A 23,406-nucleotide genomic window follows, 5' to 3' on the forward strand; every position below is an offset into this window, starting at 1 on the left:
TTGGCTCTCAGGGTGAGTCTCACACTGTATATAATTAGTGGGGTCCAAAAACATTTTGAAAATAGCATGTGGGGGGCAACACAATGAGTCTGTATGTATAGAGGTTGATACAGTCTTGATAAATATCAACAGGTACAACTTGATAAAATGTAATAGATATAATGGCTCGACATTGTTACCTCTGTTCGTCCCTCTATTCGCTCTGCTCCTTCCACAGAAGACCACTGTAAGATTGGGTATTCATGTGGAACATCACAGCCAAGCTCTCTGAAAAGAGACAGTCTTATTGAGCATCAGCTATTCTGCCAAAAAAACAATACACAGACCCTGAAAAGAAAGGGACAGTGAGTTGGTTGTGCCATGCTTTAGTTTAGAGATCTCAAGGGACATCAGGTATGCATTAAATAATATTCTACTTTGATAGTGATAGAATCAAGTAATATAACTCAACTATTCACTTTGTTCAAGTGAAAGGCTGTATTAAAAAAAATAATAATCATGTTTTGTTGTTGCCATGACTCAAGTAAGACAATGGCACCACCTAGTGGACACAAGTGGGGAAAAATAAATCAGAATGCGGAAATTTGAACCCGGAAATAAATGAATGACCTTTTCACGTGACCTGAAACACACGTGGGACCAGTTCTTTAGTATACCTCAGCGCTTGGGACCGACATGCTTTCAGAAATTCAAAATGGCTGCGTGCAGTATAGAAGACTTGCTTGCTAAAGCTGAACAAGATGAGGCTGAAAAACTCAAAAGTATCACCGTTCAGAAAGAACTGGACCTCGAGTTTGACATCGGAAACTTACTCGCATACGACAAGAACCGTATTGACATTCGACAGTTTCGTGAACAGAAGAAAGAGGATTTCCTGCGTTCGCTAGCTCGTGACAACACGCAGCTCCTGGTCAACGAGATATGGAAGCATCCCACAGAGAGAGTTGAGGAGGTAATCGTAGTCAAACTACCCGAGCCGACCACTCCTCTGCCGAGAGAGAAGCCCCCACCGAAGCCCAGGCCTCCAACCAAATGGGAGGAATTCGCCAAACTGAAGGGGATCCAAAAGAAGAAGAAAACTAACCTGGTATGGGACGATGTTGCCAAAGAGTGGAAGCGGCGTTGGGGCTACAAGCGTGTCAATGATGGCACAAAAGAGTGGCTGATTGAGGTTCCCGAAACGGCAGACCCTAACGAGGACCAATTCGCCAAACGCAACAAAGCAAAGAAGGAGAAGGTGGCAAAGAACGAGCTGCATCGCCTGAGGAACATAGCCAGGGCACAGAAAATCAAAGTACCAGGTGTTGGACTCACACCGACCGCCCAGCAATCCAAAACTGACCTGGTTAGGGCTGTCAATGTGGCCAAGTCATCCACCGCTTCCGCAGGTAAATTCCAAGACCGCTTACCTAAGGAGAAAGCTCCCAGAAACACCGGGAAGAAGAGGAAATTCCAGCCGGTCATTGGTAACTTTTCCAATGAAAAGCAGAGGCAGCTGGATCTGCTGAAAGTGATGGACAGTAAGAAACCTCGTCTGGACGTCAACAAAGCTGTAAACAAACAAATGCGAGAGGATGACCGAGAGGAGTCTGCAGCGAAATTTAAGAAGGGGGGAAAGAAGGGACGCAAGGGTGGTAACTTCTCTGGAAAAGGAAAGGGTGGTGGTGGGAAGGGCAAAGGTAAAGGAAGAGCAGGGGGTAAGGGCCAAGGACCCCCTGGTGGTAAAAAAGGAGCTGGGAAACCAGGGAAGCGCTAAGGAGGACCGTTTGGAACTTTGCATGTCATACATCATAAGTGCCTTATCTCAGATGTATCGGACTGCACAATATGAACTGACTACTTCATTATGTCTCCCACCTGCACTGTCATATTGCTGGGAGCGATTCCTGTTTTGTTTCCCCTTTATGCAGGTCAGGTGCAATAGGAGTGTAAGAGGGGAGGGGTCTTCTGTCCCATCATGCAAATTTCTAAATGGCTCACCCATGATGTTGTGTGAAATGGAATACGGTCTTTATTTACCTCATCAGTCCTCAATTTGTTATAGATTTGTCAATGCAATGTACAACTTTTGGGTACAGGGTTATGTTTGATATTTCAAATTAAAATCAACTTCAAAAATATATGCTGTGTTTAAGATTTTCTAAGAATGTAGGGCACAGTGCATTGTTACTGAACACAACAGCAAGTGCACAACTTCCATGTGATGGTTACAGTAGGGCTGCCACTGGTCTGTAAACAACAAAACAAATATTTTAGGGTCACTTTAAAGGATATGGGTCAACCAAGAAAAACCTGTCTCTTTTTGTCCTCCACTGGATATTGGTCAATCATTATGTAGATTCTCACTGCACGTGTATGACAGACTGGATGTGTGCAACACTTGGGGGCAGAGAGGAGAGGGAGGGGTGAACATAACTCTCCATTATGCTCCTGTAGAAAGAGCTTAGGAATCCACAATTGTGGCTGCATGTGAGTATGAATGTGAGTATGAATGTGCTGTCGTAGTAGACTGCCTCTCAGTCCCATCACTCCATAAGGGCCAGATGGAATTGACTGAGGCCTGCCCAGAAATGATGCAAAATATTAACAAATACAATTGTACTGAATACAGACAATGCTGTAAAGTAGTTCATTGATACGAAAATGTTTCCTGGAATAAGATTAAGCCTATTCCTACACTAAAAAGCGTTTGAATATACATTTAGGCACGAGTGGACAGTTTTATTTAAACTAGGCAAGTCAGTAAAGAACAAATGCTTATTTAAAATGACGGCCAAACCCTAACCCGGACGACACTGCGCCGCCTTATGGGACTCCCAGTCACGGCCGGTTGTGATAGTCTGGAATCGAACCAGGGTCTGTAGTGATGCCTCTATCATTGAGATGCAGTGCCTTAGACCGCTGTGCCACTCGGGAGCCCAAAAGTTGTGCTGCCCCGTGTGAGGATCATGGACTGGGAAACTGACCCTGTAAATAGTGTCATATGATGATATAAACAGAGAGCCTGTCTGTCTCTAATGCATTGCATATAGACCTAATGACCAAGAATAGAGGTGATGTAATTGGACTTTCTTAGAAACATACAGTACAGGAGCTGGGCCTGCTTATCAGATTAACTGTGCTGTTGGTTATATAAAACTGGCTTTGGCCCCAGTGAGATGGGTGCCTTCTCAGGTCAGCTTTCCATTCACCTGGCCAGGACATTACACCTGGCCATACCAATCAAGGAGGCCCACACAGAGAAAACAACCACGTGAGCCTGGGATCTGAATTAATACTCTGCTGCTGCAAGGCAAAATGTGAAACCAAATTATATTTTCAGTGAATACCAAATACTTACCTCGAATTGGCAGCTCTTCATTATGCATAGCCAAAGTTATTTTCATAATACATTATGTACTTTCCATCTGGTCAAAATGACATCAAATAACTATCCATGCAGAAGTAGGGGGGCAAGCTGAATTGTACCCTATTCCCTCTGGGGAGTACTTTCATCCAGAGCCTGATATGCCTGTACTCAAGCTTCACTCGGCGATAGTCTAGGGCAGGGGTCCCCAATTAAATGAATCCGTGGTCCCATTTTTGCTTGAGCGGGTGGTTGGAACATAGTTTTAAATCATCTGTACACTAGAATCAGATATAGTATTTGACAAAAACAGAATCATTTCAAACCTTTATTACATTGGGATTTGATCACATATGCCTCTATGCGTGGGAATACTTGGAAACAGATTTCCTAAATTAAAATCACTTTGAGCTGATTTCCTAGTGATTTTTCTGTCAGTTATGTCCAACAACAAAAAATGTAGCTCAGAAAACTTTGGGGCCAAATAAAATTATCCGCGGGGGGTCACCTATTATAGAACTCATGGTCTAAGGCAGGGTTTCCCAAACTGCACTTGGGGGGCCCAAGGACCGAGTTTGGGAAACCCTGGTCTAAGGGAACAAAATCCTAAACGTGTTGTGTGCAAAACAAGGGAAAACTGAGGAGAGATTGAATTGAAGTTAGAGTTTAGTGTGTGTCATCTATAGGTACTTTAACGCTAATACAAGGCTAAGGAGGACAATGAGGTTAATCGTCTGTCAGATCAATTTACCAGGTGTGTCTTAACTTCTGCTCTGCTACTAAACTACACACTGCTCTCACACAAACCACGTTTCCCCTTTGAAAGCAGAGCTAATTCTCAGCCCTTTGGGCTCCAGACAGGCAGCCATAGTCAGATCTATTTTCCCTCCCTAGCAGGCCAAATACACTGGAAATAGGCAAATCGGGACCTGAGTTCTAGAGCTCTCCATTGTGAATGCAAGTGTTCTTTCATTTCTCTGGCATATCATGCCCAGAGACACAAATGGATCTTAGCACTAGATAGACTTTTTAATGTCTATTCATTTGACCAAATTCAATGGAGAGTTGACAATTAATTTGCTCGTCTCATCAACTTTCTCAAGCAGTTACCCTTCCAAAAAACCTGATCGATTGCACTTGTCAATACAAGAACATACTATAATTCTTACAATAGACAGATTGGGCACAATGTTATAGATAGGGTTGTATATACAGTATCCACCACATTACTGCTCTTTCAGAGATGTGGTTGTTTTGTTTCTGACTGACTGCATAATATCCCACATTTTTGATGGATGGTGTTTGACTGCTGTCACAAGCCAGCAGCAAAGCCCCTATGCACTGGGGAGGGAGGGGGCGAGGCAAAGGCTCTAACTAACCACCATCTGTTGACTGACTGGTCCATCTCCAGACCCACCCAGTCAAAACCCCATTAATCTCATGCCTATTCTGACCACTGCTGGGAAATGGGGACACACACATCGTCATTGGTAAAAATCAATCAACCGCCCTGAAGTGAAATGATGAATTCTGTTGGGGCAGGGAACCAAGGCATCAATCCCGCGCCACCTCATGCCTGTAGCCAGATGGAGGGAGGACAATAGGCAAATGATTAAATCAAATCAAATATATTTATAAAGCCCTTTACACCAGCAGATGTCACAAAGTGCTTATGCAGAAACCCAGCCTAAAACCCCAAACATCAAGCAATGTAGATGTAGAAGCACGGTGGCTAGGAAAAACTCCCTAGAAAGGCGGGAACATAGGAAGAAATCTAGAGAGGAAGCAGGCTCTGAGGGGTGGCCAGTCCTCTTCTGGTTGTGCCGGGTGGAGATTATAAGAGTACATGGCCAGATCGTTCTTCAAGATGTTCAAACGTTCATAGATAACCAGCGATGTCAAATAATAATCACCGTGGTTGTAGAGGGTGCAGCAGGTAAGCACCTCAGGAGTAAATGTCAGTTGGATTTTCATAGCCGAGCATTCAAAGGTCGAGACAGCAGGTGAGAGAGAGAGAGAGAGAGAGAGAGGGAGAGAGAGAGAGGGAGAGAGAGAGAGAGGGTCGAAAACAGCAGGTCCGGGACAAGGTAAAACGTCTGACAAGGTAGCATGTCCGATTACAGAATGACAAGTTGAAGTGGTCAAGCAATGTTTATAGATGGGTGTTCAGTGACATTCCACTATTAGTGCACACAGGGATTAATGAGTTCAACTAGAATATGATAGTAAATTATGTTTTGATGCACTTGTTTTGACTTCAAAATAAATGTCCAAAATTAATTTGGAATTATATGATTTGCTAGAGACAAAAAAAGATGTAGTCAAGCACCGAAATGCAGTCAAGCACCGTAATGTAGTCAAGCACCGTAATTTAGTCAAGCACCGTAATGTAGTCAAGCACCGTAATGTAGTCAAGCACCGAAATGCAGTCAAGCACCGTAATGCAGTCAAGCACCGTAATGTAGTCAAGCACCGTAATGTAGTCAAGCACCGAAATGCAGTCAAGCACCGTAATGTAGTCAAGCACCGTAATTTAGTCAAGCACCGTAATGTAGTCAAGCACCGTAATGTAGTCAAGCACCATAATGCTGTCAAGCACCATAATGTTGTCAAGAACTATAATGTATACACACATGATTGAAAGTCACTTTGGATAAAAGCGTCTCCTAAATGGCATATAGTTCAGTTTTTTCGATCACCTTGGCACATTTTTCAGATTTAAGTGGTATATTTTCAAAACTCTTAGTACAAAATTCTAAACAGATAACAATTGTAATGCCTCCAATCTTATGTTCAGAACCTTAGATTGTGCATTCATTAGGGTTCCACATATCTTCATTCATGCAAAATCAACGTTTTCTGTGAAATACCATGAGAACATTTAGTTTAGTCCCCAATACATCAGATAATGACAGGCTTACCATTTTAACTAACATTTCATCCAATAGCAAAAAATACAAGGTAGACATTTCAAAACTGTTATTTTTGTAAAGTATTCGGAAAGTATTCAGACTTTTTCCCCATTTTGTTACATTACAGCCTTATTCTAAAATTGATTAAATTAAACGTTTTCCTCATCAATCTACAACCAATATCCCATATGACAAAGCAAAAAAAGGTTTTTAGAAATGTTAGAAAATGTATTAAAAATAAAAAACAAATACCTTTTTTACATAGGTATTCAGACACATTTGCTATGAGACTCGAAATTGAGCTCAGGTGCATCATGTTTCCATTGATCATCCTTGAGATGTTTCTACAACTTGGAGTCCACCTGTGATAAATTCAGTTGATTGGACATGATTTGGAAAGGCACACACCTGTCTATATAAGGTCCTACAGTTGACAGTGCATGTTAGTGCGAATACCAAGCCATGAGGTCAAAGGAATTGTCCGTAAAGCTCAGAGACAGGATTGTGTTGAGGCACAGATCTGGGGAAGGGTACCAAAAAATGTCTGCAGCATTGAAGGTCCCCAAGAACACAGTAACCTCCATCATTCTTAAATGGAAGAAGTTTGGAACCACCAAGACTCTTCCAAGAGCTGGCTGCCCTGCCAAACTGAGCAATCGGCGGAGAAGTTCCTTGTTCAGGGAGGTGACCAAGAACCCCAAGTTTAAAAAAATAATTATTTAACCTGTCTCCTTCCTTTCATCTACACTGATTGAAGTGGATTTAACAAGTGACATCAATAAGGGATCATACACTACATGGCCATCAATTTGGTGGATTTGGCTACTTCAGCCACACCCGTTGCTGACAGGTGTATAAAATCGAGCACACAGCCATGCAATCAACATAGACAAACATTGGCAGTAGAATAGCCTTACTGAAGAGCTCAGTGACTTTCAATGTGGCACCGTCATAGGATGCCACGTTTCCAACAAGTCAGTTCGTAAAAATTTTTCCCGGTCAACTGTAAGTGCTGTTATTGTGAAGTGGAAACGTCTAGGAGCAACATCGGCTCAGCCACGAAGTGGTAGGCAACACAAGCCCACAGAACGGCACTGCAGAGTGCTGAAGTGCGTAGCGTGTAAAAATCATCTGTCCTCGGTTGCAACACTCACTACCGAGTTCCAAACTCCCTCTAGAAGCAACGTCAGCACAAGGGCTGTTCGTCGGGAGCTTCATGAAATGGGTTTCCATGGCCGAGCAGCCTAGACTAAAATCACCATGCGCAATGCCAAGTGTCAGCTGGAGTGGTGTAAAGCTTGCCACCATTGGACTCTGGAGCAGTGGAAACACATTCTCTGGTGTGATGAATCACGCTTCACTATCTGGCAGTCCAAAGGATGAATCTGGGTTTGGTGGATGCCAGGAGACCTGCCCCAATGCAGGGTGCCAACTGTAATGTTTGGTGGAGGAGGAATAATAGTCTGGGGCTGTTTTTTATGGTTCAGGCTAGATCCCTTAGTGTCAGTGAAGGGAAATCGTAATGCTACAGCAATACAATGACATTCTAGACAATTCTGTGCTTCCAACTTTGTGGCAATAGTTTGGGGAAGGCCTTTTCCTGTTTCAGCATGACAATGCCCCCCGTGCACAAAGCGAGGTCCATAAAGAAATTATTTGTCGAGATCGGTGTGGAAGAACTTGACTGGCCTGTACAGAGCCTTGACCTCAACCCCATCGAACACCTTTGGAATGAATTGGACTGCCGACTGCGAGCCAGGCCCAATCGCCCAACATCAGTGCCCGACCTCACTAATGCTCTTATGACTGAATGGAAGCAATCCCTGCAGCAATGTTCCAACATCTAGTGGAATCTCTTCCCAGAAGAGTGGAGGCTGTCATATCAGCAAAGAGGGGACCAACTCCATATAAATGCCCATGATTTTGGAATGAGATGTTCGACGAGCAGGTGTCCACATAGTTTTGGCCATGTAGTGTAATTATCACCTGGATTCACCTGGTCAGTCTGTCATGGAAAGAGCAGGTGTTTGTAATGTTTTGTACACTCAGGGTATATGACTGAGACACTACATCCTTTTGGGGCAGTAGTTATCAGTTTTGAGCAGATTGATGAAGTGATTGTTCATTGTATTGTTAACAAATTACAATAAAATCGTATCAAAAGTGAATATTGCATTTTAAAAAGCAGATACTTATATTGAATATGTATCTAAATTGGAAGAGTGATTTGGTGCAGCGAACAAGTGACTTTGTGAATTTGTTTGTTGTTCTCAGTCAATTGAAAATGTGCTTAGAGTTTTGAAAAATGTGTCATTTTGATGGTCTGTTTAGATTTCTGTGCTTAGAGTTGTGAAAATATGCCACATGCTTGTGAAAATGGCACCAAAGTGATTGAAAAAAACTGGATGGAGATAATGTCCAAATAAATTTGCCAGTCACAATTTGCTTGAATTATATAATGTATGTGTGTGTGTTTGTCTCTGCTTAACTTTGTGCTTCTGGATATATGCTTACGTGGGGTTGCTTGTGCCTGTGTGTGTGTGTGTGTGTGTGTGTGTGTGTGTTCCAGTAAGTGTTGCAGTGGATTAGTCACCTGGTTTATTTAAGGCAGAGAGAGGGTGCAGACGCATCAGTGCAAAACTGCTTATTTGTACATAGAGTACATAGTTAATGAGAGACTGGGTTGCTTAGTCAGTTAGTCAGTGTGTGTGACTTAGGTCCTAAGTCATTGTCAGCATGCAGAGCAACATCTACAGGCAGCAGAATGAGCACTTTGAAGTCTTTACCACTGTCCTCTCCCCACAAGGTGAGTAGCACAGTAGCAGGTTACTGCTTACATCATACGGATAGATAGATATGTGTGTGTGTGTGTGTGTGTGTGTGTATATATATGTATGTGTGTATCTGCAGTGGGCTAGACTGGAGAAGCTTGGCTAGGAATAATGGTTATGGCAAGGAAATACACCGCTCCGAAAGAAAAAGATGCTGCAATTACTGCGTCCAAAGTACCACAGTTGACTGTAGTTACTGCACTGTTACTGCACTTTCAAAACTGCCATCTTTTTTTTTGAAAGTGCAGTGCTTAACTTGTGTGTGTATTGCACATTATTAGCACATTATTGTAATTATTAAGATTCGTGATTTTGACTTTTCAATGATGATTCAAATTCCATTCCATTTGATTTGTAGTGTATACTGCAGCTGTTTATTTGGCATACTGTACGGTCCTGGGTATTGATGGCAAACTGAAATACATCTAGAATCATGTTGTTGTTTTGTCACCAACTTTTCATTCCCTAATGCTTTGCTATAGTTCTTTGTGATGGGAGCTATTTTTTGCTGATTCATCTCTCCTTGTTTACCAGTTCACCGAGGACGATGCCAATTCAGACAGGCAGAGGCTGACAAGGCAAGTTATTTTCCTGTTAATGCTCACTCTCAGATCCTCAATATTGATTAACTATGTTGAATGAAAATATGCTCGTATGAATTCAACTTGTTGATACAATTGGTAGATTTGCTCTGCAATTCACCCTCATATCCTCTGGATTCTGTTCATGCAAGCATCTAATGTAGATTGTTTTTGTGTCTCCAGCTACACTTGTCTGTAGAGACAATTGCATTAGTTAGTTCAAATTAGATGCTGTCTGTTATGTCATTCATTACCATGAGACTAAAGAGAACAGATCATGGAGAACAGCAGGTGATGATTGGGTTTCTGTTTAACTGTGAGCCAGGTAATCCATAGAGTTCTAGCCAGCCACCTAATCCTCTTCATTCATTCAGGCATAGACTCAATGTGAATGAGCTGCGGTAAAGGAATGGAACAATGAATCTGTACAGCACTTTGTGATATCAGCTGATGTAAGAAGGGCTATATAAATACATTTGATTTGAATTTGATTTGAATGAATTGGACATGTCATGACACTTCTTTGATCATCACAAGGCGGTTCTAGACCATTTCAACTGGGGGGGCCAAGCTGGGGCCAGTTGTACTGTTGGAGGGGCAGTTACATTAGACGTTATTGTTGTCATATCGTTTTCTTCACTGCATTGCAGGCATTAGCAGGCAAAATACCATGTTCATAATCATCATCGTTGCCACTGTCTAATAACAGATGTAAAAAAAGAACGATAGCAAAAATGTGTTATGTAAAAAATATTTCATACTCCACATTTAGAGGGGCCACAAGGGGGTCCAAAATTGTTGCCACAGGGGCACTGCCCCCCCCCCCCCAAGAACCGCTAGTGCTGCAGAAACAAGCATATACTGTGACAGACATATGGAACAACGCTGCATGTGCTCAAGTACTGCATCTGTCTTGTTACATATAAAATGTATTGAAGTTGCATTTCTCAATCTATCCACTAGATGGTGGTAAAGCGCAGCTACAAGCCCCACTGGCCAGATGAGCTGGCGCTGACCCGGGGTGAGTTCATCCTGGTTCTGTTTAAAGATGATGAGGCCCGGTGGTTTGGGCGGCTGCAAAATGGACAGCAGGGATACTTCCCGGCCTCGCATGTCATGGAGCTGAGCCACCAGGTTAGTGGCTAGTGGAAATTGTCTTATGCTAGGCAAAAGCAACATTCCGTCTCTGAGTGTGCAACAAGGCTCTATCTCTACTCTATTCTATTTATATTCATCGTTCAAGACTTTGATTAGTTAAATCAATTGTGTTGGTGCTTGGGTTGGTGCTTGGCTGGAACAAAAGCCTGCATACACACCTCGTATGCCCTCGCACTGCTCACAGATATAAGATTGCCCACCCCTACTATTTATAAAGAACAGCTCTGCTGATTTACAGAAAAGCATGTTTGGTTAGAATAGCCTACCTGAGTTTTTGACAGGACAGAGGGATAGCAATAAAGAACAGTCCCAGCAGTAATCCCACCCTGTCATTGACACACCTCTGTTTGTGTTGTTAGGACGATGAGCCAGCTAAAGATGTCCACCGCTTAGCGAGACGGGGTTCAGCTCCGGCCACGTATGCAGGTGGTACTGGGTGAGAGCAGCGCGCCCAAAACACACACACAGATACACACTCAGAAAGACACAAACACACACTATCCTCAATCAAACCCCCCTCCACAAGTGCGTGTACACAACTCATACACACTCCCCAGCAGCTGCTCCCCACACACACACACACACACCCCTCACTGCCTCCACCTCCTCCAGTTCCACTCCGCCCAGCGCACCCTGAACAGGTGGCCCCTCTCATCCCTCATTAGTTGACAAAGCACACAGATTACACACACACCCCCCCTCCCTCCCTGATCAATTCCCACTCACTGCACTGCTGCTCCCTCACACACTGGACCACAGTGGGGGCTCACAGTCACAGACCTGCGTTCAGGGGAGTAGATGAGGGCTCCCTCTTTCCCTCAAAAAATATTGTGTTTCATAATGTCAAACAGAACTGAAACAGAACTGTCTGTATAATCTGACTGAAGTGCCCTCAGTGAACGTGGAAATGTAAACAGTAGTTGGATGTTGTTTTAGAGATGATCCAAGATTATACATTTTAGTTGTGCCGTGTGACTTAGACCCCTCCTAATGTGTGAGGGGTCTAGAGGTGAACGTAGGTCCTTGAGCTGCGACAGCCTACACACACACACACACACACACACACACACACACACACACACACACACACACACACACACACACACATACACACACACACATACACACATACTCAGAGAGTGAGCCCCCTGAACAGCCCTGCGCTTGTCTTGTCTGCGCTGAGCGCTGGAATTTGGGTCAGCGGGAATAAACATGTCCTTTGTGTTTGTTGTGTCCTCTTTGTTCTCCAGCGCACTCAGGCTGCAGGCCCTACGCAGAGCCAGCAGAGCAGCGGCAGGAGGGGGGCTGGAGGGGGCCGGGGGGGCCGAGGGGGAGAGAGAGGGCCCCATCCTGATACTGAAGTCCCAGATCTCTCTTCCTAACAGGCTGCCCCAGCCCCAGCCACGACCCCAGCCCCAACCCCAGCCACGACCCCAGCCACGACCCCAGCCACAGGCACACAGCTCCCCAAGCTTCCTCCACAGGATCCTATCCAAGCACCGTCGGAGGAGTGAGTGTCATGGGTCCAGCAACACGGGCTACATGGCAGACTAAGATGCTGCGATGGACGGTGGTGTGTGTGGGGAGAGAAACAGGCACAAGAGGGGAAAGGAGGGAGGAGAGAGGAGGAGATTGGGTATAGCGGTGGGATATTTTTGAAAAGTGACTACATTTTGTGCCCACCCCCAATGGGGCCAGGTAGGGTTGCCATAGTTACATCACTGACGCTAGTCTATGGCTGAACTGCTGGCTGCATCATTGAAGAGCTGGAGTGAGGGTAACTACTTCCCTGCCTCCTCTGTAAAGTGTTCAAGAAATATCAATGGTGTACTGTATATACATTTTCCGGGATTAAGATGTGACATTAAGCAAGCCGTAAATTGAGGGGTTGAATAGGGGGGGAAAGTATTTCATTAATAGTCAAAGAGGGATCAGATTTATGGCTATATTTTATGAAGCTAACTGTGTTTTCTTCAGCCAAATAATGTTCCATGAGTCTGCCTGAGCTTTCTGTTCCATGTTGTCATCCATATTAGGCTGTATTCTCTGCAACTACGACGTTCCAGAGCAGCACTAAATCATTGATATATTTCCTTTTGACTATAAATTGTTCAATTTCATTTGTGTAAAACCCAACATCAGCCAAGAATGTATTTTTCATAAAGAGAATCAAAGCCGTATTTGCGGCTGATGTCCCTTCATTCTAGTTCGTAACATATTCCGCTACAGCATGTACCACGGCAAGAGTCTCCCATTCAACGGAGCTGAAAAAAGCCCTGTGAAGTGAGAGGATGTGTGATCGAGGCGTGTTGAAAGGCACTGCCAAAGGAAATGGCATCATTATTGTGAAGGTTGCCCAGGCAATGGTAAAACAGCTCTCTCTCTCTGGGCTCCACACAGTCTTCAGTGGTACCTCCCAGCATGGCCACGACTGGAGTATGCTGTAGAATGTATCCTTTGAAAAGGCAATGCTGTGGAATGTATCCTTTGGAAGGACTAAAGCTCCAACTCTCTAATCCTAATCCTAACCTTGACCTCTATTAGATTTAGATACCACATCCACCAGCCTAGTGATGTGTCCATTGATACATTTAGATCAGATCTATTTTAACAAGGTCCATATCCCTGCCTGATATGGGAGATTATGGCACTAGCAAGCAGTAATGCTAACGACGGGGAATGCTGGTTAAAAGCCGTCCTGTAATTTATGACTGAACCTCTGTGTTGTTGAGATGGAGGCAGAAATATGGACTGAACAGTTTTCCAACATCTTGGTGTTCCCTCGCACATCTTCCTGATTTGTTAGTATGTGATATAGGATGTTTGATGCTGGAGGCCTGGCCACCACAGCCATCTGCTGAGAAAGGCTTAGCACCTCTGAGAGAGGAGCAGCTTTCCCCCTCTGACTGGCCTCTCCTCTCTCTACTCTCCTTCATCCATTCATTCATTCAATCAGTGCTTTAATTATCTTTAATCCAGGGTCAAACTGCCTCTCTCTAACTCCTGGAATAAAGCCTTGCTATGTGGATTATTGTGGTTGACATCCAGTGGGGACAGTGACAGCTACACACAGAGTGACAGAGGCCCTACTCTCATAGAGGCTAGAGGCCCAGAGGGCTGGTGTGTGTGTAGAGGGGGGGGGTGTTCACCTGCCTGACACCTGTTCTTCCCCTCCTCACCTGTGGAGCAGCAGATGCTATGCAGGAGAGTGCTGAGCCCTGCCCCACCCCCGGTGAACACAGTCTGTACCCTCATACACTGTCTTCCATGCCCATTCAACCAGGACCCCTTGACTAAACACACACACACACACACACACACACACACACACACACACACACACACACACACACACACACACACACACACACACACACGCGCGCGCTCCAGTTACACTTCAGATACACTCAGAAAGAAACGCAAACCACACAGACCAACCCAGTCCAATGTATTGTATCACCCCTCATTGTGAATCTGTTGTTTGTTGCTAAAGGTGTAGTCAGGCAGCAGGCTCCTCTAGTATACCAGTTAGGTACTGCTGTTCATTAGTGAGCCTGTTTAACCTCACAGCACTAACATACACAGGGGAACTGGAGACCAGGACCTATTTACAGCAGAAAGGGTCCACAACACACACACACACACACAATTCGTTTTTCCCGCCTAAAGTGTCTCGTCCCCTCAGTGGTGCTGTGTGCTGTGTTCAGCAGGACACCAACAGAGTGCCTGACAGATGACTGCCCTGTCAGTGCTATAATGGCTGCCATCTGCTGTCTGGCATACACAAAGGCTGGCAGTGGCAGTGTGTGTGTGTGTGTGTGTGGGGGGGGGGGGGCCCTTGCTGCTCCTGGAGCTCTCTGCATTGAACACCAATACACACAGCAAAGTTTGAGCACTGTACAACATAATGACTTGAAACAGTATATACATTTAATTGAAGTAAAACACACTTCTCTAAAATCACTAAATGCTTTACCCATTGATTGATGTGCTACAGTACTACTACAATAGATGCCTGTCAATACACTGTATAGTACACGCGTCTGTTTAGTACACATATCTGTATAGTACACGCGTCTGTATAGTACACGCGTCTGTATAGTATACATGTCTGTATAGTACACATGTCTGTATAGTACACATGTCTGTACTGATACCCAACAGGTGCATGTGTGGCCAAGCTAAGTCAATAAGGAGTGCCCTGTGCAGGACCAAAACAATACACTCAGTAAACACAAGGCTTTACAGGCTGATGCCAACAACCAATTAAGAGGCAGTAAGCCTTTGACATGTCTCAAGCCAGTCCAGACCATCTGAAAGCAACAATAGCTCAAGTCCTGCCCAAACAAGAAACAGATTGATCTAGTGGATATTTGCGTGCGCGTTTGTCTGTAATGTTGATGCTGCCCCAGCAGAAGGCAAGTCGCCAGGCCTTGTGCCCCTCCTCTTGGGGGCAATTGAGTGAATGGGGCTGTAAAAGCAACAGGCCCTGGGGACAATAGCGCCCGGGGGCATTAAGTCACGGGTGACTGGGCGTCTTTAGGGCCAGCAGCTGACCCTGTGGAGAGGCCTCTTGTCCTGCCGGAGGGGACTCGTGTCCGCAGACCCCAGGCCAAGCTGACAGCACATCGCCACACACACACAACACACACACACACACACACACACACACACACACACACACACACACACACACACACACACACACACACACACACACACACACACACACACACACACACACACACACACACACACACACACACACACGGAAGGGGGATTGTGTTAATGGTGAACCCAGGCCAAGCTGACACACACCACAGGCAACATATACACAGATAGATACTGTTAATCCACTGCCATAAGGACCTGACAGGACTGGACAGGGAACAGAAGAGTCCTTCCACTGGAGGGAACAGGGATAGAAGAAGGTATTTGGATGACCAGGAGGTTTAACGTGAATAAGACTGCAGTGTTAAAGAAACGTGCACCAAGATCATAACATCATATTGCTGTTACATAACACAATGACAAAGAACCACAAATGCAATGCAATAACATTTTATTATTATTCCATATTAAGTACATGGTTACAATGGCAGTTGGCAGGAATTCTATGGTACCTGGTTATGATTTCAGCAGAAAATACAGTAAACTTTGAAAATGACATAATGGAAGTGTTACGTCTGTGATTAGTGTAGTTGTAGTAAAAACATGATCACTGAAAAGTTGTTCATGCATGATTATGACAACTGCTACTATAAATATACTTCATTCCCTCATAACCTAGATGTCCAAGTGTTAACATACAAACATGTTACAAACAAAACATAAAACATACTGAAGTCAAACCAACCAACAGAACAGAGAACAAACATATATTCATATTTACTGTAGCTGTTAGATGTCGGAAAATAAGAAAGTTCAGAAAGTGTGGTTCTGTGGAGTTCAGAGAGGGTGAACATACATGATCTTTCCACTTGATCTCTCCTGAGGAGATTCCCTTCTTATTCTCGAACACACTTAATGCTGGATAATCCCCATTATAATCTAGATTATAAACAGTTGGAAGACTGTCGGAACAAATGACACCGACTATCACCACAGGGACCATAGATACTCTGCTGCATCCCTATTATTATAGAGGCAACCAATCAGAGCCATAGAAGACCGCAGTGTCACATAAAGACGTAAAAGCTTCATCTTTCATTGTATTTTGAATATCTTGTATTGTACTTGTGATTATTACTTATAAACAGCTCTGTCTTTACATCTGTATGTCAGTGTTCAATAGTCACATGTAGTGAGACATTCATCCAATGGCACTGGATTTTTAAAAAAACGAAACAAACAAAACACACACAAACAAGAGCTACGTCATGAGCACAAACAAATGAACAAAACAACACTTAAACAATGAGAAAAGTGCAATTTGTCTATGATTATAGAGGTTGGAGACTGAATCCTGCTACTACCTATGGAGAATATAAAGAAACTCTGATTTCACTATACAATGGTTATTAACTAAATCTGATAGTTTAAAGAATGACTAAATGAAAGAGATTAGTGGTAGTGCATGTTCGCTCGTTATGTCTAATTCGTAGAAATGAGTTGAAAGGTAGCCCAATCCTTTTTCTGATAGAAAGAAAATAGCATTATTTGATCATTTATTTTTCAATTTTTAGAAATAAATAAATTAGTAAACATTGAATAAATAGAACCTCAACTAAAATGCTTGCTTTAGCACACTGATGACATGAGCGCTATTTGTCCGTACCAAACATGACAACTGGATTCTGATCTAGGATCAGTGTAGTAGAACTGACCTTAGGTCAAAGGGTTTCAGAAGGGTTTTAGGCTGTCTGTCAGCAAAGGTACATTTCTCAATGGAAACTTAATGTGTTCAATTTACACTTATATTATTGTCTAAGTTTTAGAGAACAGATAATAAATAAAATAAGATAAAAACAAACAAATGAACAAAAAAGGTACCCTTCCATTTTGAGTTTCTTCGCAGTTTCACGCTATGAAATACATTCAACAAAAGTCTCAATTTAAGACTGCTAAAGGGAAGTATGGCCTTGGAATGGAAACTTCATTGTACTATCCAGTTACCTCCTCAACACTGACCGTTTCTCTGCAGCCAACCCCTACTCGGTAGTGCAATACTGACAGCTCTCTCTCTATCCTCTGTTTCTCTCTCTCTCTCTCAAGACTTCATAACAACAGGTTTAGCAGTACAGGGTAGTTCTACAAACAAGCTGAATATACATATACATGTAATGTTACATCATAAAACGTATTTTTTCATTTTTGTTTAAACAATATATTAACAATATGAAACTCATAAGCAGTCACTGCTACAGTAGTAATACAAAAACTATTTCTACAGCTTGCTACTTACTGTATGTGCAGGTTGTTCAGTTTTAACACATTGTAAACTAGTGCAGAAAATCGAGTATTTCTTATCTGTACAAACCTGTTACATGGCTAGGAGGTCAACGGCTGGTGTGTATTCAAAAGACAAACAAAGCAATTTATGACAACCAAGCAGTGTGACCTAGAAAAACGACAGTCTTACCTTTTCTGTAAAGTATTCTGTGGTACACTTGAGTGTTCAGTTACCGATCTTATCAATACACAAATGTCTAAATGATTTGCGTAGATCTACACCAGATTGTCTAAGTATGTTAAGAGTCGTTAGGAGGAGCGTGGAGCCCTAGCAACCTGGACAGGTGTAGTGTGTGGGGACGTAGGCCTCAGAGCACAAGCGCCCTCGAGGTGCAGCCGGTGGACGTGTAGGTGCTACTCAGGTACTGCCGGGCCTGCTCTGTCATAATGCGCTGGTCCTCCGTCTTTCCATAAACCACTGCTTCCCACTGGTTGTTGGCCTACAGGAGAAGAAGAGAAGGGAACGCATTAGTCTGTCCCCTTCGCAAAACCAAGACCTTGATGCTCAATAAAGAAATGCTCACTGAAAAGTTGGCAGGTTTCTTTGAAAAGGGACCAGCTGTACCTAACATACTGTCCACTTTGGAGGGACAACCTTTCCCCTCTCCCTATCATTATATATATATATCGCCTGAGGAGCAATAATGTGAAGTTAGTATGTATTTAAAAAACCATTTTATTTTTACATTTTTTTTTACATACACCAGATAGGGGCAGTGAATTGTGTTTTTTGTTTTTTAAAGGGTAGTTAAGAGTTACACCAAGGAGAGATGTCTGTGTGTACCTGTCCAGGTGAATCGTGGTGGGAAATTTTGACCGAGGGGGGGTTCTTCCTCTTGCGGGGGCTGGGAAGGTGGCGCCGGGGGCCACAGGACCCCTCCTTCCCAGACGAGGGGGGGCAGGGGCGCTCCTCTCTGTCTCTCTCCGGGACGGGGGTCATCAATAAGGAGCTGGTTAACAAGCTCTCCTCTGGGACCTGGAGGGGGGCAAGGACAGGTAGACATTGATTAGTTGGTTGGTTCATTGGTTGACTGATGAATTGATTGATTAGTTGGTTGGTTGACTGATGAATTGATTGATTAGTTGGTTGGTTGACTGATGAATTGATTGATTAGTTGGTTAGTTGACTGATGAATTGATAGATTAGTTGGTTGGTTGACTGATGAATTGATTGATTAGTTGGTTGGTTGACTGATGAATTGATTGATTAGTTGGTTGGTTGACTGATGAATTGATTGATTAGTTGGTTGGTTGACTGATGAATTGATTGATTAGTTGGTTGGTTGACTGATTAATCTGATTGATTATATCCCAGAACCCACCAGTGCAATATTGAGCTGGTCCTGGTATAGCTGGACGTTGAGACAGTCTTTCCCCCAGGAGTCCAGCACCAGGGACTTACGCACCTTCCTGACTGGGCCATCCACCTGGGAGGATCAGGGACAAGGTTGTGGTTAGACTGGATACCAAGTCAAACAGAGGTCATGAAAAGTTGAGTTGTACATGGTTATATGAACACCTACATCATGTTTCCATGTCCTGAAGTCTGGTTGTGGTTCTCTGGTGAAGATGTCTGATCCTATCTCCTGCTTCAGCACCTCCCTGATATCTTCCTCCAGAAAGGCCAGGGGCTGGGGCTGAGATATACACACACACACACACACACACACACACACACACACACACACACACACACACACACAACACACACACACACAGTTACACACACACACACACACACACACACACACACACACACACACACACACACACACACACACACAGGCACACACACACACACACACATTAATATGAGCACAGTAACAAAGTACACACACTCATAAGAACACACAGTGAATTATAAATACACACAGCTAGACAAACTTCACACTTACCACCATCTTTAGCGGCCCATGCATCTTCTCCTGGGCGGCCAGGGCGTTCTTAAATGGAGTAGGAGTTCTGGGAGTCGGAACCATTATGGTCTTATGAATCTTAGGGGTCCTGAAACTGAGTGAGACAAAGAGAGACATTCTTACAACACCTGCCAAAATGATGAGATCAATACATCAAACACACACCCACGTAATATAGCCAATGAATCAAATGTGAAAATATGGAGGAACCTGTAATTCGCTTACCCCATATTCTCTTTCTGGTGTTTGGGCGTGGTCTCTTTCTGGAAGGGTGTGTTGAGGAGATACTTCTGGCCACAGACCGGGGTGGAGGTCAGAGCAGGGTTGTCCAGGCTCAGATGCTCTCCTCCTGATGTGTTGAAGAACTGGAGGACGACATGATCACAACAGTTAGAGACGGGAGATGAAGAAGAAAGGACTATAAAGAGAAGCTATACTGCCAGAGCCAGATGCACCATCATGTCCTAGCTTGAGCACATTTCTAGCATCTGGCTTACCTGGGAGAGGGTGAAAGGCAGTGCTTTCGTGGGGGTGTTCTTGGGCGAGTTGATGCTGGGTGACTCTAAGAAGGACGCACGGCTCCTATCAGGGGACTGGTCCCCCCTCTCTGTCCTCTTCCTCCTCCCCAGGGACGGCAGGCCTGATCTGGGCACGTTGTTCGGGGTGTGGACTTTCAGCTGACCCATGGGGGCACAGTGCTTTGTTGAGATGTCGTTGGAGGGGTCAATGGTATACCTCATCCCCTCTGTGGTCCTCCCCTGGGGCACGTAGCTCCCCTGTATTTGTTTCGGGGGGGTCGTCGCCTCAGACATGTCGAAGCTGGCCGCCTCGCTCCACGCCATAGGGTCCTGTAGAGCCAGACACATCTAAAATGGATTTTCAATACATTCATGCTCTGGGTCTGGTATATATAAACACACAGCCATATACTGTACACACACATCTACACCGGGCCCTGCTCCACAAGGGGGAAAAAAGAGGGCTTACCCCCGTCAGTTGAAACTTGTGCCATCTCAGTTTTAGTTTTATGTCTCTATATAAAAATGACTGATTGACAGGTTGGTGAAAAATCTGTATCTCCGCTGCGCTGTGTCAGCACAATGGACAGAGCGCTGCAGTGTGTGTAGGGGGGCTATGGAAAGCCACTGCGGCAGTTAGGTTTGACTCCTTCAGGTTACCGTTGAAGCTGCTTCCCTCAACTCTGCCTCACGCCCCACCACTACAGAGTTTAGTTAGCTTCTTAGCTAGCTGTAAAAACCATTAGTGTTATTAGCCTTAGCCTATTTAGCTAGCTCCAACCAGCTAGTCTGCCACTGCCACAAAGGATATCAGAAATTGGCTTCGCCAAAGTACCCAGACAAAGCTAAAGAAGAAGGAGAACAATGAGCAGCAGCATCAAACCACGAGGCCGCCGCCAAGCCCAGCCGCGATGATGCTGCCGAGTGCAAAGCCTACCCAGCCTTCTACAAGTGCTGCCAGGATAATGTCTCCACAGCCCCCTCCACCTCCAACTGTTCCTGATGATCTTGGAACAGAGGAGCCAGTCCAGGTTAGCCTAGAATACTACCCTAGCTGCAGGGTTTCTGTCCAAAAACATTCATTTAATAGCATAGGAAGAGTGGCTGGAATACTAGTTTTCTGCAGAATTCAAAATAATTCCAATGCAAGAACCCAAATGACGCTCCTGGGTATAGCTACATATCAGTGTGTTTCCTCAAAGAGATAGATAGGATACATTCTATTATGGTTTTCTTGGTAGCCTATTGGTTTTCATGGTAGCCTATTGGTTTTCTTGGTAGCCTATTGGTTTTCATGGTAGCCTATTGGTTTTCTTGGTAGCCTATTGGTTTTCTTGGTAGCCTATTGGTTTTCATGGTAGCCTATTGGTTTTCTTGGTAGCCTATTGGTTTTCTTGGTAGCCTATTGGTTTTCATGGTAGCCTATTGGTTTTCTTGGTAGCCTATTAGTTTTCTTGGTAGCCTATTGGTTTTCTTGGTAGCCTATTGGTTTTCTTGGTAGCCTATTGGTTTTCATGGTAGCCTATTGGTTTTCTTGGTAGCCTATTGGTTTTCTTGGTAGCCTATTGATTTTCTTGGTAGCCTATTGGTTTTCATGGTAGCCTATTGGTTTTCTTGGTAGCCTATTGGTTTTTGTGGTTGTAAAAGGAACTGTACTGTATTGGAAGCATGTTTATGGTAGGCTGGCATTGCTTATGTGGGTGGAATTTGATCCACAGAAGTGTATTGTGCCATATCACAACGTGTTGCTGAACTCATGAGCGCCATGATTTTCCATGTTTGAAGTGGGCCTATTGGTTCATTTATTTGGCGAGACAGTTGTGCATGGCTGCATCTCACTGTAGGAGGCCGGAGGCTGTGTTTTGGAGCTCCATTTGCCTTTACTGTACTTGTTTACTGTTAATGTTTACTGTTTGTTTACATATATTTTATATATGAATGCTTCCGCTCAGTGTTTGAGATCAATTGACACCCTTTACCATGGCACTTTGAGATTTATTTTAAACTACAAAACCCTTACGCACCACTGCACTTTATATACCAGGGTTGGCTGGCCTTCTCTAGTCACTCGTAGGCTTTTATTTACAAAGCCATTTTTATTCCTCAGAAATGTGGTGGGTACTCTCTTCGTTCGCAAGACTTTATCCCGCTAAACTGTTCCAAATGTCAGAACTGAATTTGGTAAAAGGGCTTTTATGTACTTTGCGCCATCGGCTTGGAACGCCTTACAAAATAGTTTTCAACTGGAAGAACTTGTCCCGATTGGTGTTTTTAAATCATTGATGAAGGATTTTGAGGTTGATTCCGTGACCTGTCAATGTTTTTAATTTGCTGTTGTATGATTTCGCGATACTCCTGTGATTTCTATGGTTTTTACTAGATGACCTGTAGTTTTCATGTTGTCTGTCTGTAATTGTGTAATGACTTGGTGCTGCCTATCAGGGCCAGCACGCTCTTGAAAAAGAGATTCCAAATCTCAATGAGCCCTTCCTGGTTAAATAAAGGTAAAAAATAAAGGTAAAAAAAGTCCAAATGTAACTAGCCTAAATATATACTGCTCAAAAAAGGGAACACTTAAACAACACATCCTAGATCTGAATGAATGAAATAATCTTATTAAATACTTTTTTCTTTACATAGTTGAATGTGCTGACAACAAAATCACACAAAAATAATCAATGGAAATCCAATTTATCAACCTATGGAGGTCTGGATTTGGAGTCACACTCAAAATAAATTAAAGTGGAAAACCACACTACAGGCTGATCCAACTTTTATGTAATGTCCTTAAAACAAGTCAAAATGAGGCTCAGTAGTGTGTGTGGCCTCCATGTGCCTGTATGACCTCCCTACAACGCCTGGGCATGCTCCTGATGAGGTCTCCTGAGGGATCTCCTCCCAGACCTGGACTAAAGCATCCGCCAACTCCTGGACAGTCTGTGGTGCAACGTGGCGTTGGTGGATGGAGCGAGACATGATGTCCCAGATGTGCTCAATTGGATTCAGGTCTGGGGAACGGGCGGGCCAGTCCATAGCATCAATGCCTTCCTCTTGCAGGAACTGCTGACACACTCCAGCCACATGAGGTCTAGCATTGTTTTGCATTAGGAGGCACCCAGGGCCAACCGCACCAGCATATGGTCTCACAAGGGGTCTGAGGATCTCATCTCGGTGCCTAATGGCAGTCAGGCTA

The 23,406-nt window shown here is 44.0% G+C and overlaps 3 protein-coding genes across 6 annotated transcripts in view; 2 read left to right on the forward strand and 1 right to left on the reverse strand.

Annotated features, from left to right (window-relative positions):
• Positions 1 to 656: 656 nt before the first annotated feature.
• On the forward strand, positions 657 to 2,120 carry rrs1 (ribosome biogenesis regulator 1 homolog). Its single transcript, XM_029755406.1, has one exon. It carries the CDS (start codon positions 695 to 697, stop codon positions 1,754 to 1,756), a length of 1,062 nt encoding a protein of 353 aa, XP_029611266.1. The 5' UTR covers positions 657 to 694; the 3' UTR covers positions 1,757 to 2,120.
• A 6,702-nt stretch (positions 2,121 to 8,822) lies between these two features.
• On the forward strand, positions 8,823 to 12,382 carry si:dkey-97a13.12 (SH3 domain-containing protein 21). Its single transcript, XM_029755042.1, has 5 exons — positions 8,823 to 9,064; positions 9,624 to 9,667; positions 10,634 to 10,804; positions 11,188 to 11,264; positions 12,079 to 12,382. Exons 1-5 carry the CDS (start codon positions 8,995 to 8,997, stop codon positions 12,380 to 12,382), a joined length of 666 nt encoding a protein of 221 aa, XP_029610902.1. The 5' UTR covers positions 8,823 to 8,994.
• Positions 12,383 to 15,873: 3,491 nt separating this feature from the next.
• The window catches only part of LOC115195507 (myb-related protein A), a 28,826-nt gene continuing 21,293 nt past the window's right edge, over positions 15,874 to 23,406 (reverse strand). For 3 of the 4 annotated variants that reach the window (XM_029755410.1, XM_029755407.1, XM_029755408.1), the window contains 7 exons: positions 20,193 to 20,561; positions 19,921 to 20,060; positions 19,675 to 19,789; positions 19,303 to 19,416; positions 19,102 to 19,206; positions 18,564 to 18,755; positions 15,874 to 18,219 (listed from right to left, as the gene is read on the reverse strand). In XM_029755410.1, the coding sequence (XP_029611270.1) occupies positions 18,088 to 18,219; positions 18,564 to 18,755; positions 19,102 to 19,206; positions 19,303 to 19,416; positions 19,675 to 19,789; positions 19,921 to 20,060; positions 20,193 to 20,561 (1,167 nt within the window). In that variant the 3' untranslated portion in view covers positions 15,874 to 18,087. The remainder of the gene's footprint in view (positions 18,220 to 18,563; positions 18,756 to 19,101; positions 19,207 to 19,302; positions 19,417 to 19,674; positions 19,790 to 19,920; positions 20,061 to 20,192; positions 20,562 to 23,406) is intronic. The other variant, XM_029755409.1, reaches the window with a different exon arrangement.

This window comes from Salmo trutta, chromosome 6 (assembly GCF_901001165.1).
Source record: "Salmo trutta chromosome 6, fSalTru1.1, whole genome shotgun sequence".
Classification (NCBI taxonomy): Eukaryota; Metazoa; Chordata; class Actinopteri; order Salmoniformes; family Salmonidae; genus Salmo; species Salmo trutta.